The following is a 17645-nucleotide window of genomic DNA, read 5'->3' on the forward strand; positions in this document are numbered from 1 at the left end:
CTGATGCTTACTGTTGGTTCTTTCGGCAGTTCACAGGGGCCAACATGGATACCTTGAGTGGTCTGCAGCTATGCAGCCCCACAGGCAACAAACGTGATGTATTGTGTATTCTGACAACTTTCTATCAGAACCAGCATTAACTTCTTCAACAAACTGAGCAACAGTGGTTCATCTGTTGGATTGGACCATCACTGAGCCTTGGCCACCCATGACCCTGTCCCCGGTTCACCACTGTTCGTTCCTTGGACCACTTTTGATAGATCCTGACCACTGCAGGCCAGGAACACCCCACAAGAGCTGCAGCTTTAGAGATGCTCTGATCCAGTCTTCTAGCCATCACAATCTGGCCCTTGTGAAATTCATTCAAATCCTTATACCTGCCCATTTTTTCCTGCTTCACACATCAACTTTGAGGACAAAATGTTCACTTGCTGCCTAATATATCCAACCCACTAACAGATGCCATGATGAACATATGATCAGTGTTATTCATTCACTTCTCAGTGGTCATAGTGTTATGCCTGATCAGCCTACCATACATATGATCTTCAGTGACTCTGACAGAGTAATACAAACCAGTTACGGTATATGATGGTGCACATTTGGTTGAAAAATGTTCCTGTTTTTTCTCTCCAATATTCAATCAACAATAAGATTTTACACATGGTTAACTGAATTAATATTCAACAGTTAAGTCAAGTTAAAGATGGCCAGGCATAAGGCACTGACTGAATGACCTAACTTTGTAGAAAGTAAAACATGGCTCAGACACTTGTAGGCAAAAAAAAAACCAACAGAAAAACAAAAATAAAAGCTTTTTAAAGAAAATGGAAAATGAAACTTTCAGCACAAATTGAGAAATTTGAGAAACTAAGGGAACATAGCCATATTTCCTAGGTTAGCATGGTTAGCGATAACTATTTTTTAGTTTTGGTGAATGCCTTTCTTGACTACTATGCTACTCTAGGTTTTGGTAGTTAGCATGGTGTGTGTGTGTGTGTGTGTGTGTGTGTGTGTGTGTGTGTGTGTGTGTGTGTGTGTGTGTGTGTGTGTGTGTGTGTGTGTGTGTGTGTGTTTTCTAGCTTTTGCTACATTGTGGGGGACCAAATGTCCCCACAACGGTAGGAAAACCGAAAACTATGTCACTTGTGGGGACCTCATTTCGGGCCCCACAAGTTTAAACAGTGTTTTCTTGGCCATGTTGTTGTTACTGAAAAAAGTAAAAATGCAAAAACGTTTCTTTAGGGTTAGCCATTGTTTTGGTTAGGGTTAGGGGTTAGATATGAATGGGAGTCAATGGTAAGTCCCCACAATGATAGAAAAACATAATATATGTGTGTGTGTGTGTGTGCGCGCGCACGTGTGTTTTGGTTCCGCTGACAGATGGCATCCTGCTATTTTTGGGGCAGAATAGGTTCTGAAATCACAATAAAACCCATCTCTGCTTTTCCTCTGTCAGAGAACAAGTTCCATTTATTCCAACCGCGTTCCGTTTAACAGGACAGGGTTGAAGCTGAGAGTATTAGACTGAAGGTTTACAGCGGAACATGTTCAGCTAGTGGCGGGCTTGACGGCTGTGTGGGATGCACCGTGTCCGTCCTTCTCCGTGATTACAGATGGAAGAATCAGAGAACCTGTCCGGTCAGGCTGCCGGTGTTGAGCAGAATGCTACACCGACCCCCGTGAACGTGGACGCCGCAGTGCTGCTGCTGGGAGCCGGGGTAACAGTCAGCACACACCCGCTGCTGTACGTCAAGCTGCTAATACAGGTAGCCGATAGCTTGGTCAGTCAGCACGATGCTGTTGTGTTGCTTTGGAAGTCCTTTAACTGCCACTTCCTGTTTAAATGTTTTCATTGAAATGCTGGTGATTACATCCATGGTCGTTAACGAGACCTACAAGTTGGCTGCATTGCGTAGTTGTTTCCTCGTCCATCTGAAATGTCTTTAACTAGACCACAACCTGAACCTAGTCCTACCGATGTACTGATGTACCGCCCGCTGAAAGTAAACGGTTATGTCTTCCACCATGTCTAACTTAAGGTTGTATTGATTAACCCTATCAAACATTAAGGCGAGTTTTCATCAGAAGTTGTATTTTATTACACGCTATTGTTCACAGGCAATTAACTGTGATGCACATTTTCTCAGTTTTCTGTGTTGTCTGTTCCTGCATCTCTGAACTACCAGTCTACTCTGTACATTTTCCAGATCTTTGGTCTCCTTTATGCTGCTAAAACTCCTCTGACCCAGTGAGGCATGGACACAGGACCTCTAGGGATGTCCTGTGGCAGTGAATACTGTGGGTCCTATGGGTTGAAGGGTGGGACCTATCTAGATCAGGCTTATCCTGGCACATCCCACAGATGCTCAAAAAGATTTAGATCTGGGGAATGTGGAACCCGGGGGAACACCTTAGCTCTGTCGTGTTCCTCGGCCCACTCTAGAGCAGTTTTTGTGGCGTATCCGGGTGCATTGTCCTGCTGAGGGTGGCAGCTGGCATCAAGGACTGGTTTTGTCATGGAAGATGTGGAGGCTAAGCCAATGCTGAAGACCCTGAGATGCTTCACCAGGACTTAAAAAGTTGATGCACCGACAAACTTTACAGCATCTGATGAAGAGAGCCCGAGACAAAAGCTTGTGTTCTAATAATCTGTGCTGTTATTGCACCAAACAATTGTAGTCCAACATTCTTCATCTAAAATAAACAATTCATCATTATCGGCTTCTTCGGTGGTCAAAACTGTTAAACCTTCCAGGCAGAACACCTGCCCGGACAAAGATTGCTTCCTACCTATAAAGTAGCGCTCAATTGGCTCCTACAGGAGGTAGGGGGTTGCTTGACCTTCAGTGTTTAGGTGCATGGTACATGTCAAACATCCACATTAATGTCAAGATTTCCCAGCAGAATGTTGCATTATATCAAGATGATCGATGTTATTCACTTCACCTGTCAGTGATCATGACATTGTGGCTGATGGTGCAGATACTAACTTGCCAGCGTGACATCTGGAGTCAGAGCGCAAACAGCTTGTTTATGTGACGACCCAAACTAGACTCCAATGTTGACCACATTTCCAGTGCACTTTGTCCATTGTTGTCCCTGTCTCACTAAATCATTTGCAACTGTCTTGAAATTGTTGACTGAAGGCAGGTGGACTCTAGGCACTCAAGTCTTATGCACTTGGAGCAGCTTTTTTAGAGACATCTCTTCATTTGTCTGCATTGATCTGTAACTCAATGCTGGTGAGAAACACTCCCACTGCATGAGGATGCCACCACCAGATGAGTTGGTCTTCCTTTCAACTGGTTCTACCACCCCAACTCTAAGTGAAATCGCTAAGAGAGCACGGCAATTTTAAAATTAAACAATGAACAATGCAATAAAGTGTACCCCATGCTTTTGAATACCTTGTAAATTCATTTAGTATTCAACCAGCCCACACTGACCTCTGTTACTTGCTTGTATCTTAAACTACTGATTTCCTTTACTTGTGTGAGATGCAAGGTAGCATTTAAATGCAAAAAAAGGGGTCAAATTCAAGAGGGGTAATGTGGACAGGAAGAGAAGTTGTGTGTAATCTGAGTCTTTGTGGTTTCCAGGTGGGACATGAACCACTTCCACCAACTGTGGGCAGAACTATGTTTGGAAGAAGAGTTTTTTATCTGCCTGGCTTCTTCTCCTATGGTGAGTAAAGTGAGGTCAGTGAATGTCTTTTGACTGGACATTGTAGGAGCAGCTGACTGGAAGTGAATTTGTTTTCAGCACAGCACATTGTGAAAGTGGACGGAATAATGGGACTCTTCCGTGGTCTCTCGCCTCGTATCATGTCCAGTGCCATCTCCACTGTGGTCAGGAGCAAAGTTAGGCAGGTAAGGTACAGGGGCTGAGAATAAATTATCATTAGTTTGACAAATCGTGTGAATATGAAGACTGATGCCAAAATGTGTTTTTAAACATCAACAAATTTTGGAGTATTGTATGGAGAAAAGCTGTATTTTGTTTTTTAATTTTTCATTGGTTATGTTTTAACTTCATGTTTGTCCTGCATTTAAAGTTTTGTATCTTTTGAGCAGTTTAAGGCTATCTTTGTTGTGTACAGTTACCATTAATGCAGATATCAACCCATCTGATGCGGTTGCTAGAAAAGGCTGTTTTCTGGTTTGGCACACACAGTATCCATGTAGCTCTGCTCTTCAGTAATGGCTTAGAGTAAGGTTAATGTTACATTAGCATCCCACATTAGCTTCTAAATTATTTAGTTGTAACATCCTGACTAAATCTTTGTGGATTATAGATGCATTTCTTCTGTACTTCTGTTTCTTTCGAGAACAGATAGCATACGTACAAAGATAATCTTGCTGAAATTAATTTTTTTTGTTATTTTTAGTAATTCAACAAATTACATGGCTAAATTTGCTCCTAAACATGAACTATTTTGGGTGACAAATTGTTTCACTAATGAGGAGCTTATGATAATATATAAATAAGACTATTAAAACAGAACATTTCTGCAGTGCTTCAGCTTTCATGTTATCTTTACATCTTTATTTGTTGATGATCCTGTCTTCAAATGCTACTTTTAATTTATTTTTTTGTCTCATTCTATAAAACAGGCCATCAGTGAATATTTTTCTTCAAGGTTTTTACATTCTAATTACACTGAAATGTCTTGACAAGGCTTAAATTTTAATTCTTCATTCTTCAGACAGAGTTTCTGTCCAAGGGAGATGAACCACAGACTTCACTCCAGAAAGTTGTCAAAGAGGTGAGTGGTCAGCTGCTTTCCAAGAACAAGAAAACTGAAATCTTTCACCAACTTTTTTCATTTAGCACATAGCAGATGATGTGAAAATATTGTCTCCTTATATCCTTAAACTGTGTCCATAAGGGGGCACAACCACGCTTTTGTACAGAAATTACTAAATAATACCTTAAATAAGGTAAGGCTGGGCTAGTAGATGAACACAGCATCAAGTAGAAAAGCACTCAGAGATTGCAGTACTCCTCCAAGGTTGTTCATCCCCCATATGGCATTGTCAGAAATGCAGCATTTGATTATTTAGTAGTTATTGATGATCAGAAATCACAGCAACATAGAATGTAGCCATTTAGTACAGATTTACCCATGAGCAAAATGACGTTGCGCTGAGCAAAGGTATGTGTTATGCATGTGTACGTTATGTACGGATACCAAATCACGTCACCTAAATATGTTTTCAAAACTATATAAAAATACTATGTATTGCTTCAAGCTCAATTATCAAAAGGAAACTGACATATTCAGTGGACTGATAGTGTACTTTTGTATTTCTTTCTTTCTTCTGGAACAAACATTTATGCCGGGTGGTGTCTTTAACTGGTTTTCTCTCTTAGACGTCGCATGAGATGATCATCCAGGGCCTGTCCAGAATAGCCACCCATCCTTTTCATGGTATGTTCTCAAAAAGGCTGTTAACATTTTTCTCCACTATAGAGCTGTCATTTCAGTGTTCTAGAAGTTTCCTCATATCTTATCATTACAGTAACAATTGGCTGGGCCCCAAATGGGATTTTGTATACATCTTTTCTCAGTCTACTGTGCTTTCACTCCTGCCGGTTGAGGCAGATGCACCGCTACTTTGAGCCTGTTTCTGTTAGAGCTTTCTTCCATTTAAAAGGGAGCCTTACCTCCCCACTGTCACCAAGTGCTGCTCAATGGGGAAATTTCTGCGGATCGACAAATTATTGGCCCAACAGATTATCAAGGTCGATTGTTGGCATTTTGAGATAATTTATATTTTAATTTTTATTCACCAATTATAGTAAAATCAATAATATGTCGCCTCTGGTTCTGATGCAGTTGACTCTCTCTTGCTCTAGTCACGCTGCAGTCTGAAGCAATGTCCTGCCCACAGCTCTGTATGATTGTCTGTCATCAGTAACAGCTAATCAATACTGAAAGCTGTTGTTTACACGGAGATGAGAGAGAGCACATTTGCCAAGCAAAGCAGCTCCAGTAAATTAGCGAAGGTGAGGTAGCAGATACTGCTGCTCTTCCACAAGCATTCCTAGTGTTTCACAGGGTTAGGGTTTGACAAAGACCCCAATAATTCCCTTGTAAGTGTTAGCAAGTGTTGCAGCTTGGACTTATTTTGTTGCGGCGCCAGGCTAAGGCTATCACTCAGAGGTTTGCAGTGCCTCTCAGGCTGCAGCTAATGCTGTCTGGAGTACTGTGACATCTTTCTAAAGTCAGATTCGCTTTAATAATCTGTTCTGACTGACAGACATGTTGCTCTAGCAGAGATGGAACCTGCAAAAACTGAACAAGAGGCACAATCATCTTCACAAATCATGACATTAGCTGCTTTCACAGTGGCTAAGGCCACGCTGATGGCTAGCAGCTAAGTTAATAGTTAGCCACATATTACCCTGAAACAGTGGAATAAGATATAATTCAAGATCTGTGATATCTGGACATTAGTGGACAAAAAAAATATGATAGAATAGAAAAGAACTAACAAAACATGAAAAACACACAAACAGAACTTCAGGAGATAAGCTGTTATTGATCTCAATCAGTTGATCTATCTGTAAACAGGAGAGCAGAGGTCATTATTCCTGTTTCTGTTGTAAATATTCAATTATAGCAATCATCATTAATAAAGGAGCCAAATTATGAAAGATAAGTTCCCTGCTATTACACACTGTTGTTCTACAGCACCTAATGTATATCTGTATTTATTCAGTAGCAGTAATCCTAATTAATGAAGTAGTCTAGTTATGAATGGCAGGTTCCCTACTATTACATGGAGTTAATATATAATGTTTATTGTGTATACATACACTACCAGTCAAAATTTTGGACACACCTTCTCATTTTAATGGTTTTTCTTTATTTTTATGACTATTTACATTGTAGATTCTCACTGAAGACATCAAAACTATGAATGAACACATTTGGAATTATGTAATAAATGAAAAAGTGTGAAATAAGTCAAAACGTAAAAAAATAAATAAATTGAATAACAGTAATCCTTATTAATGAATAAATGTATTTTTAAAAACAGGTTTCCTGCTGGTAATAAATAACATTACATATATATTGATTCCAGATATCAGTTATCATCCTTTCTCAATTACTAATAATCAATATCAGCACTGCCCTGAAAAAAAACATATTGATCGATCCTTACTTATTTCTGTTATGCTGTAAGGTCTTGACCTCACTACGTAAATAACCTTGACGTGACATATGTTAACATTTCACGTTATATACATAAAACAGAATTGAATTGAATCAGTGTCATAACAAAAACCCCAAAACATCAAGATGTTACTTTTATTACTGATTGGTTGTGAAAACCAGCGACAATCAATTTAGTGACTTAAAACGGAGAAAAACATAAAATCCTTATGTTGAACAAGCTGAAGCCATTGTAACTTTTTAAATCGCTATGAAATGATTAGACCATCCATTAATTTTGTGCTACCCTCAGTATGTACAATGTTATCAGTCCTGTCACAGCTGGTATTACAAGAGACATAAACTGTCTCAGTGAACAGTAACATCAGTAGAACCAAAAGATACAATGGTTGTTTGTCTGATGACGTGTTCTGTTTTCCTTTGACAGTTATGTCAGTGCGCTGTATGGCCCAGTTTGTTGGCAGAGAGGTCAAGTATGGGTAAGGCTGTGCACGGTGCTGCAGACATGCTACAATATTTCTTTAAAACTCTTTTTCAGATGTTAACTGTCTCATCAACATTACACAGTTATGACTGCGTAAGCAAGAATCAGAGAAGAAAAACATCCTTGGCTGATGTTTAGTTTAAAACTACCGCTATATCTGTTGTGGGTGTTTCACAATAAATAATTTTTTGGTAATTTTAGACATTGTAGATTAATACTGAAGACATCAAACTATGAAAGAACACATATGGAATTATGCTGTAAACAAAAAAGTGCAGAATATGTTTTATATTTTAGATTCTTCAAATGGCTCCCTTTGGCTTTGATGACGGCTTTGCACACTCATGGCATTCTCTCAGTCAGCTTCGTGAGGTAGTCTCCTGGAATGGTTTTGAATTTACAGTTGTGCCTTGTCAAGTGTCAATTTATGGAATTACTTGGCTTCTTTATGTGTTTAGGACCATCAGTTGTGCTGTGTAGATGTCAGTTTGATACACAGTTGACAGCTCTGTTTGACCATATTATGGCTAGAACCAATCAGCTAAGTAAAAAGAAACCACAGTCCATCATTACTTTAACTGAAGGTCAGTCAATCCGGAAAATTGCTAAACTTTGAATGTATCCCCAAGTGCTCTCGCAAAAACCATCAAGTGCTACGATGAAACTGGCTCACATGAGGACCGCCCCAGAGAAGGAAGACCAAGAGTCACCTCTGCTGGATAGCCTTATTTGATATACTACCACAGTATGGCAAGAACCACCTCAACTTATTAAAGAGAAACAACAGTCCATCATTACTTTAAGACATGAAGGTCATCTGTCTGGAAAATTTCAGGAACTTTGAATGTATCCTGAACTGCAGTCGCAAAAAAACATCAAATGCTTTGATGAAGCTGGTTCCTATGGGGAAAGAAACACCAAGAGTCACCTCTGCTCCAGAGGAGAAGTTCATCTGAGTCACCAGCCTCAGAAATCGCAAGTTAACAGCACCTCATGTTAGAGCCCACATAATTTTTTCACAGAGTACAAGTAGCAGACACATCTCTACACCAACTGTTCAGAGGAGACTGCCACTCAGGCCTTCATGGTGGAACTGCTGTACAGAAGCCACCACTGAAGATGAACAACAGGAAGAAGAGAACTGTTTGTGGCAAGAAACCCACAGAATGGACATTAGACCAGTGGAAATCTGTGCTTTGGTCTGATCAGTCCAAATTTGAGATTTTCGCTTCCTACCCAAATGTCTTTGTGTGACGCGGAAAAGGTGAACGGATGGACTCTACATGCATGGTTCCCACGATGAAGCATGGAGGAGGAGGTGTGATGGTGTGGGGGGCTTTGCTGGTGACACTGCATGGTTACCACAGAATCCTGCAGTGACATGCCATCCCATCCAGTTTGCGTTTAGTTGGACCGTCGTTTATTTTTTAACAGGACAATGATCCCAAGCACACCTCCAGGCTGTGTAGGGCTTTTTGACCAAGGAGAGTGATGGAGTGCTGCATCAGATGACCTGGCCTCCACAGTCACCTGACCTAAACCCAATCCAGATGTTTTGGGATGAGATGGACCACAGAGTGAAGGCAAAAGGTTCCAACAAGCATCTCTCGGAACTCCTTCAAGACTGTTGGAAAACCATATCAGGTGACTGCCTCATGAAGCTCACTGAGAGAATGTCAAGTGTGCAAAACAGGGCTACTTTGAAGAATCTAAAGCGTAAAACATATTCTGATTTCTTTAACACTTTCTTGTTTATTACATAATTCCATATGTGTTCTTTCGTAGTTTTGATGCATTCAGTGAGAATCTACAATGTCGAAAATAATGAAAATAAATAAAAACCATTAAATGAGAAGGTGTGTCCAAACTTTGGGCTGGTGCTGTACCTTCTCCTTTTCTAAATCACAGAGCACAGCAGCGGTACAAACACATCTTTCTTCATTTAACTAAAACTGCTAGTTGTAGCACATTCTCTGAGGCTTTATAGAAGAGCCTAACGTGTTAATGGGGTTTGTCACATTTGCAGTGGTTTGTTCAGCTGTATTGCCAAGATTTTTAAGGAGGAAGGAGTTGCTGGATTCTATGTGTAAGTCATGCTTTTCATTTCACTGTTGATTAGTACAATTCTTTCTGCATATTTGCTTTAACCATTAACCCACACCAGTCTGAGCCGTGTTTGTGTTTGCAGTGGACTCATACCGCATGTGCTGGGAGAGGTCCTCTTCCTGTGGTGTTGTAACCTCCTGGCTCACTTTATCAACACCTATGCTGTAGATGAAAATGTAAGTCCATCACGTTTTTGTGGGAAACAAAGCAAACTATGGTCTGTATGAACATGTACTGCAAATAGAAACAGAAAATGCCGTACATAAAGTGCTAAAGGTCTGTAAAGGGATAACTTTGGGCTGGCCACATTCAAAACACATATATTGTAAATAGTGTAGACCTCCTCTCAGAGGGTTCTACCTCAAAAAGAGAGATACTAGGACATCAGTTATAACTTGGTAACTGGGTCATCATTGGTAGCATTCCACAACAAAGAGAACAAAATGAGATAAAGTTTTTATATAGTTTTATACAGCATCTGATTTGCTGAGAAAGCAGCTCGGTGCTGATTCAGCTCCCGCACTGATCCTTGTTCTGCACTCCAAACGCACTCCTCAGGTAAAGGAGAGCGGTTTAATGTGGTTAAGAAGTGTCACTTTTACAAGATTGTGAAGCTCATAAAGAATTAACACTGTGATCATAATCACAAAAATGTTTGCTTTTTAACCACAGTTCAATATTGAATCCTAGTTGGATCCCTATCTCTATTTCTAACTTTTTAGCTGCTTATATCAGGGATGTGATTTTTCCGCGAATTCGCGGAATTCTGCTTTTTTTCAGGGATGGGACTTTACCGCAGATCCGCGGATTTCCGCCGATTTCATTTGTTCGAACACCGATTTCACAAGTTTGAACACTTTATTGTCCCTGATACTCCAGCGCGATGGTAACGACGTTAACGATAGCTTGTTAACGGCAATTGTTAACAGCCCAGCGATTGGAAGTCGCTGCGCCGTCCCCCCGTCGTCAATAACTTTCCGCTAGAATCAGAACTTGCTGATCCCATCCCTGTTATATGTCTATTATGTAGTGAAGGCTTTGTTTCATTACATCACTGGTGGATCATGTAAAATGTTTTTTCTTTGGTTTCATGTAGTTCTGTTGAAAACTGCATAAATGCAGTACTACAGTGCTACTCGCAGGTACAAATGCTTCAGTAAATCTCACCCTGACTTTTATTTAATCTATTTCACAATGAAAGGCCTCTAGTAGCTTAAATAATTGTTTTTGCACCTGATAGGCTTTTTCTTTGAAACATGCAGGAAGCATGGAGCTGAATTGACCTTTAACCTGAGGAGTAAAAGCAATTGGAAGTTTTCAGCAAATGAAAATACTTTTGATGTTAAAAAAAAAACCAAAAAAACACCAACATAGAGATACTGGATCTGTAGTAGAGAGTTGCCTTTATTTGCTTGTGCCAACCACCAGCTATATATATATATAAAGCGGTGTATAGAGAATGGATGGATGGATAAAGTTGTTTCTCATATGATCTTAGATTTGTCAAGACCTCATTTAAATCTACGTTATTAAAAGTTATTTTAAGTCCATTAGTTGTAATTCATTTGAGTATCTGGATACATGTAGACTAATGGAGGACGACTTTAACCACCCTGCTTGTATTTATGTTGCAGTTTGGTCAGGCCTCAGCTGTAAGAAGCTATACGAAGTTTGTCATGGGTGTAAGTTCACTGTTCAAACTATTACTTGAAATGTTTCTGGTGTGTATTCAAAATAATGCAGTGTGGATTTCTCTAGATTGCAGTGAGCGTTCTCACGTATCCTTTCATGCTGGTGGCTGATCTTATGGCAGTCAACAACTGTGGGTGAGTCATTTAGCAAACTATGATCAACATTTTCATATAGGTGAGCATTTTACTGCCACAAGTGTGATTTATAACAGAAAGCTAGTTCATTCAGTCTGGCTGCTCATACAAAGTTAAAAAAAAAGTTAAACCAGCATTTAAATCTTCTTACAAACACAAAAAGTCACATGAATTTCACATGTACACGTGACCATGTGTACATGTGGTTTTGCATGTGTGGAATGTAATGTTCGAAAACATGTTAAAATTGCAACTGAAAAATGGAAAAAATTCTCCACCTCACCTGGAAACAAAGGAGATAACTCTGAGGTATAACGGTATACTGTAATGCCTTATATCACTGTTCACCTAAGCTCAATTTTTGAAGCAGTCAAAGAAAAAAGGAGATGAAAGTTTTGGGCGACATGCTGTTGATACAGGATAGTGGTGTGTGGGTTTCACAGGGAGATATTCATGGGTTCCACATGTAATCCCATGGGTTTCACATGGGTTTGCATATATGTTTAACATAGGAATATTCATGGGTTACACATTATCTTATGGGTTCCATATGGGTACACATGTGGACAAAATTGTTGGTACCCCTCAGTTAAAGAAGGAAAAACCCACAATTCTCACTGAAATCACTTGAAACTCACAAAAGTAACAATAAATAAAAATTTATTGAAAATTAAATAATCAAAATCAGCCATCACTTTTGAATTGTTGATTAACATAATTATTTTAAAAAACAAATTAATGAAATAGGGCTGGACAAAAATGATGGTACCCATAACTTAATATTTTGTTGCACAACCTTTTGAGGCAATCACTGCAATTAAACGATTTCTGTATTTGTCAATGAGCGTTCTGCAGCTGTCAACAGGTATTTTGGCCCACTCCTCATGAGCAAACAGCTCCAGTTGTCTCAGGTTTGATGGGTGTCTTCTCCAAATGGCATGTTTCAGCTCCTTCCACATATGTTGAATGGGATTCAGATCTGGGCTCATAGAAGGCCACTTTAGAATAGTCCAACGCTTTTCTCTCAGCCATTCTTGGGTGTTTTTGGCTGTGTGTTTTGGATCGTTGTCCTGTTGGAAGACCCATGACCTGCGACTGAGACCAAGCTTTCTGACACGAGGCAGCACATTTCTCTCCAGAATGCCTTGATAGTCTTCAGATTTCATCGTACCTTGCACACTTTCAAGACACCCTGTGCCAGATGCAGCAAAGCAGCCCCAAAACATTACTGAGCCTCCTCCATGTTTCACCGTAGGGACAGTGTTCTTTTCTTCGTATGCTTGGTTTTTGAGTCTATGAACATAGAGTTGATGTGCCTTACCAAAAAGCTCCAGTTTGGTCTCATCTCTCCAAAGGACATTCTCCCAGAAGCTTTGTGGCTTGTCAACATGCATTTTTGCAAATTCCAGTCTGGCTTTTTTATGAGTTTTTTTCAGCAGTGGTGTCCTCCTTGGTCGTCTCCCATGAAGTCCACTTTGGCTCAAACAACGACGAATGGTGCGATCTGACACTGATGTACCTTGGCCTTGGAGTTCACCTTTAATTTCTTTGGAGGTTGCTCTGAGCTCTTTGGATACAATTCCAACGATCCGTCTCTTCAATTTGTCATCAATTTTCCTCTTGCGGCCACGTCCAGGGAGGTTGGCTACTGTCCCGTGGGTCTTGAACTTCTCAATAATATGAGCCACTGTTGTCACAGGAACTTCAAGCTGTTTAGAGATGGTCTTATAGCCTTTACCTTTAAGATGTTTGTCTATATTTTTTTTCGGATGTCCTGGGACAATTCTCTCCTTCGCTTTCTGTTGTCCATGTTCAGCGTGGTACACACCTTTTCACCAAACAGCAGGGTGACTACTTGTCTCCCTTTAAATAGGCAGACTGACTGATTATGAGTTTGGAAACACCTGTGATGTCAATTAAATGACACACCTGAGTTAATCATGTCACTCTGGTCAAATAGTTTTCAATCTTTTATAGAGGTACCATCATTTTTGTCCAGGCCTCTTTCATTAGTTTGTTTTTTTAAATAATTATGTTAATCAACAATTCAAAAGTAATGGCTGTTTTTGATTATTTAATTTTCAATAAATTTTTATTTATTGTTACTTTTGTGAGTTTCAAGTGATTTCAGTGGGAATTGTGGGTTTTTCCTTCTTTAACTGAGGGGTACCAACAATTTTGTCCACGTGTGTATGTATAAGAGCTTCACATGGAAATATACATGGGTTCTACATGTAGTCCCAAGGTTTTACATGGACATAGGTATGGGTTTCACATCTGTTATTCCAAGCTTTACACCTTCACCCCTCCTTAAGTTAAGTTTTCCTCTCATAGTTCAGATCTGTTGCTCCAGCAGAATGCAATATTGCACTTGTTGTAAATGTCATGATCAATCTTAGAAACACGTGGTATTTATGACATGGTATCACATTACACAACATGTGGAAACATGTTCTCTACATGTTGTAACCCATGGTGACGTGTTTTCACATGTGCTCTACATGGTACCACGTATTTCACGTGTCCCATCAGGCTGCAACATGTGGTGACATAGAAAACATGGAAAATTCCTGTTTTTTTCTGTAAAGGCCTTCATGTTGGAAAGTGAAATGTACAAAACATTTTTGTGCTAAATTTTCTTGTATTTCTAAAATTAGAGTTTCAGTCTAAGGCAGGGGTGTCAAACTCAGTTCCTGGAGGGCCACTATCCTGCATGTTTTAGATGCTTCCCTCTTCCAACACACCTGATTCAAATGATCAGCTTATCATCAAGCTCAGCAGAAGCCTGATAACGAGCCTGATCATTTGAATCAGCTGTGTTGGAAGAGGGAAACATCTAAAACATGCAGGATAGTGGCCCTCCAGGAATGGATCTTGACACCCCTGGTCTAAGGGATTGTGCTGTCTTTGTGTTTTCAGTCTGGCTGCAGGTCTCCCTCCTTACTTCCCCATCTTTAAGTCCTGGCTGCACTGCTGGAATCATCTGAGCCACAAGGTACACTTACTGTGTCACTGTTCAGTCTACCTAACACCTCTGGAGCAAATGTAGTGACATCACATGACACAAAGGTGTAGTAATGAATATCTTTTCAGTGGTGTTATATCCGTTTTAGTTTTGAGGGGAAGATATTTGTACTAAGTCAAGAAGAGGGTCCAAAGGAAATAGTTACTCTGGCTTCCACCCCAGATAATTTCCATGGAGTCTCTAAGTTTGATACATTTTCATAATACTCACGTTATTCATAAGCATTTATACTTAATCCCCTCCTATCAGGGCCACCTCTTCAGAGGATCCAGCTTCTTTTTCCGACGGGTGCCTGTGACCTTACCACCTTACATTGAGGACTGACATCTTAATCATCATCACCTTCTCGGAGTTCTTCCTCCTCCTGTTCATTAAATTTTCCAAAGACATCAACCTTTTCCTTCCCCGTGAGCCTGTCATCCTCTGCTGCTGTCCTTCAGACATCCAGACATTGCAGGAGCACAGCACATGGAGTGCCAAAGGAGCATCGGTTCACTTCAGTTTGCCGAGGATGGATCTGGTTCTTTTCAGAATTCAGGGATCATTTCGTCTGTTCGAATCAGTGCAGAAACTACAGAAAACTGTATTTTGTTCTTGTTTGACCAACAATTCTGATTCCATGGTTTCATCCCCACAGCAGCAGCTTTAGTATGTCACTGCAGTACAACAGACAAATCTAATGGCCATGACATATATTCACATCAACTTCTTGTCCAATTTCTTCTTTTTTCTTGTGAATTCTGCTTACTATTGTTGGCAATTATAAATACAAGTCAGTAGTTTCAGTCTTAACATATCAGTTCTTATTCTTAACATTATTTGATTCAATTCCATTTTATTTGTATCATGCCAAGTCACAACTGACATCATTTCAGGGCTCTTTGCTATATTCCAGAAGAAAACCAACATACAGGGTGGAGAAGCAAAAATGTCCTACTGACAAATTTGAATGTCCTGCCTAAACAGTGAGGGTAATCAAAACAATAATTAAAATCAAAGTTCCTTACCTTTAACCAATCTTTTCAGTATTTGTCAGACCTTGGTGCATTGTGAAGTGAGCAAGCAACAAGCAAAATGCAATAGGGTTTGTGATCTCCTGGATGCCCAAATCCCTCAGAAGGACATTGCCAAGATTGTTGGCATCAGTGAGAGGACCATTTGCTGCATCCAGCATGCCAGACAATCCAGTTTGGGCACCAAGAGATCTCCAGATAGTCCTGGGAGTCTTGGGCTCAGATGGCAATAAGATGCCCCCCTACTTCTTCAAGCCAGATCAGAAAATTGGGGCTGATATGTACAACAAAGTTCTGAGATACACCGTTTTGCCCTGGCTGAAGGCCACCTACCCTGACAACAACTATGTGTGGCAGCAAGATGGGGCTCCTGCTCACACATCAGTCAAGGTCCAAAAGTTCTGTGAGTAGAATATGGCAAACTTCTGGCCCAAAGGCATTTGGCCTCTGAGCTCACCTGATCTAAACCCCCTAGATTTTTTTCTGATGGGGCGCCATTGAGTTGAGGACTAATGCCACTCCTCATGCCAATATGGATTTACTTAAGGCTGCATTCAGGGAATGGGAGGCCTACCCCAAGGAGGATATCAGGAGGGCCTGTGCCTCTTTCAGAGGCTGTATCGAGGCCTTCATCATGGCTGATGGAGGACATATTGAATAAACATGATCTGAAAGCTTTAAATATGTGTTCTTCAAAAAAATCAGTTCAAAATTCCAAAGAATAAAAAAGTTATACGCATTTATAGTTGTTTCTACCTGACAGGACATTTTTGCTTCCCCACCCTGTATCCAGTGATTTCCTTTGAACAGTACATATTGTCAGAAAAAGAACTTCAAAAACTAAACCAGGCCATTTTACAATGTTTGTCTTGGATGGTATCAAATGTGTTTAAAAATCATGTTCATTAAATTTTATTTGGATTAATCAGCTTGTTCCACTTACATATTCGACAGGTTCACATTATAATTAGATAAATCCTCACTGTAGAAACTTTGTAAGGATACGATCATGAAAGTCTTCCAACTCTGTCACTGCGTCTCGGTCCATGTAAGATTATGGGACTACAGATATGTGATCAAATGCAGAGGTAGGGCGATCACAGTCAGCATATATGAACCAATAAAATGCAACACACTAAAATTAAAAGATAATGACGGTTGGAGCATGTCCCTGTTCCTGAAATGCTTCATCACTTTTTACAAAAGTTCCACACTCTTACCATCAACTTTGAAATACTGACTTCAGTGGCACTGCAACAGTAAACACACAGCAAACACTGAAATTAACAAAACATAAGATATTTAATTTCATTGCCATACCTAACCCTTCTCTATGTCTCATATAACCAGTAATTCCCTCATCACTCACTCCAGTGAGTTTTCTTTTGTGAGTATCCTTACTATTACATCTTTAAAATACTAATCATTAAAATGAAGCCACTTCAGTGTTGAATCTATTTGTCTTTGTGTATTTGTACCTATGAAATGCATGGAAAATCTCATGGGTACAAGTTACAATCTTATGTATGTTATGAACTGCTGAACATGATAGTTAAGACTGTAGATGTACACAATATTTGGGAGTTTTCTCCTACGCCAGAAGAGCGGTTTGAAGTCAAACGCACATGCGTTGTTGGATGATGTCTGTTACCTCTGAACCGAATGGCCACTCCTGAGACTGATCAATAAAGAATGATGGTCATATTGTGACTCCAGTGAAGTCTCACCTGTCAATCTGTCTTTGTGATTTGATTATTATTATTTTCACAGTGAAACTTCTGATGTCAACATTTTTTGGATTTTTTTTCAGCATTTTCGGTGGAAAAAAATGTTAAAAACAAGTTTCTTTAAGAACATTAACATTCCCCAAAAAAATCTAACAAAATCCAGTGGATTTTGATTTTTTTTGTGAATGTTCTTAAAGGAAACAGAAGTTTTACTAATACATATGTAATCCCTACATATTTTTCGGATTTTTTTTTTGAAGATTTTTCACATTTTTTGA

The 17645-nt window shown here is 39.7% G+C and overlaps 1 protein-coding gene across 1 annotated transcript; it reads left to right on the forward strand.

The window, feature by feature from the left end:
- The first annotated feature begins 1352 nt into the window (after positions 1 to 1352).
- On the forward strand, positions 1353 to 17355 carry LOC110965592 (mitochondrial carrier homolog 1-like). Its single transcript, XM_022214697.2, has 12 exons — positions 1353 to 1769; positions 3603 to 3687; positions 3766 to 3872; positions 4709 to 4768; positions 5377 to 5434; positions 7614 to 7665; positions 9697 to 9756; positions 9859 to 9952; positions 11411 to 11458; positions 11535 to 11602; positions 14522 to 14597; positions 14877 to 17355. Exons 1-12 carry the CDS (start codon positions 1617 to 1619, stop codon positions 14949 to 14951), a joined length of 936 nt encoding a protein of 311 aa, XP_022070389.1. The 5' UTR covers positions 1353 to 1616; the 3' UTR covers positions 14952 to 17355.
- Positions 17356 to 17645: the final 290 nt, after the last annotated feature.

The sequence above is a fragment of the Acanthochromis polyacanthus genome, chromosome 6, assembly GCF_021347895.1.
Source record: "Acanthochromis polyacanthus isolate Apoly-LR-REF ecotype Palm Island chromosome 6, KAUST_Apoly_ChrSc, whole genome shotgun sequence".
Lineage (NCBI taxonomy): Eukaryota > Metazoa > Chordata > Actinopteri > Pomacentridae > Acanthochromis > Acanthochromis polyacanthus.

Bases quoted from the DNA above. Each gene is read 5' to 3' on its own strand.
- LOC110965592 (XM_022214697.2), top strand. From the start codon at position 1,617: ATGGAAGAATCAGAGAACCTGTCCGGTCAGGCTGCCGGTGTTGAGCAG. The intron at 5,435-7,613 runs GTATGTTCTCAA...TTCCTTTGACAG, and splicing joins AGCCACCCATCCTTTTCATG to TTATGTCAGTGCGCTGTATG. The intron at 14,598-14,876 runs GTACACTTACTG...CCCTCCTATCAG, and splicing joins GGAATCATCTGAGCCACAAG to GGCCACCTCTTCAGAGGATC.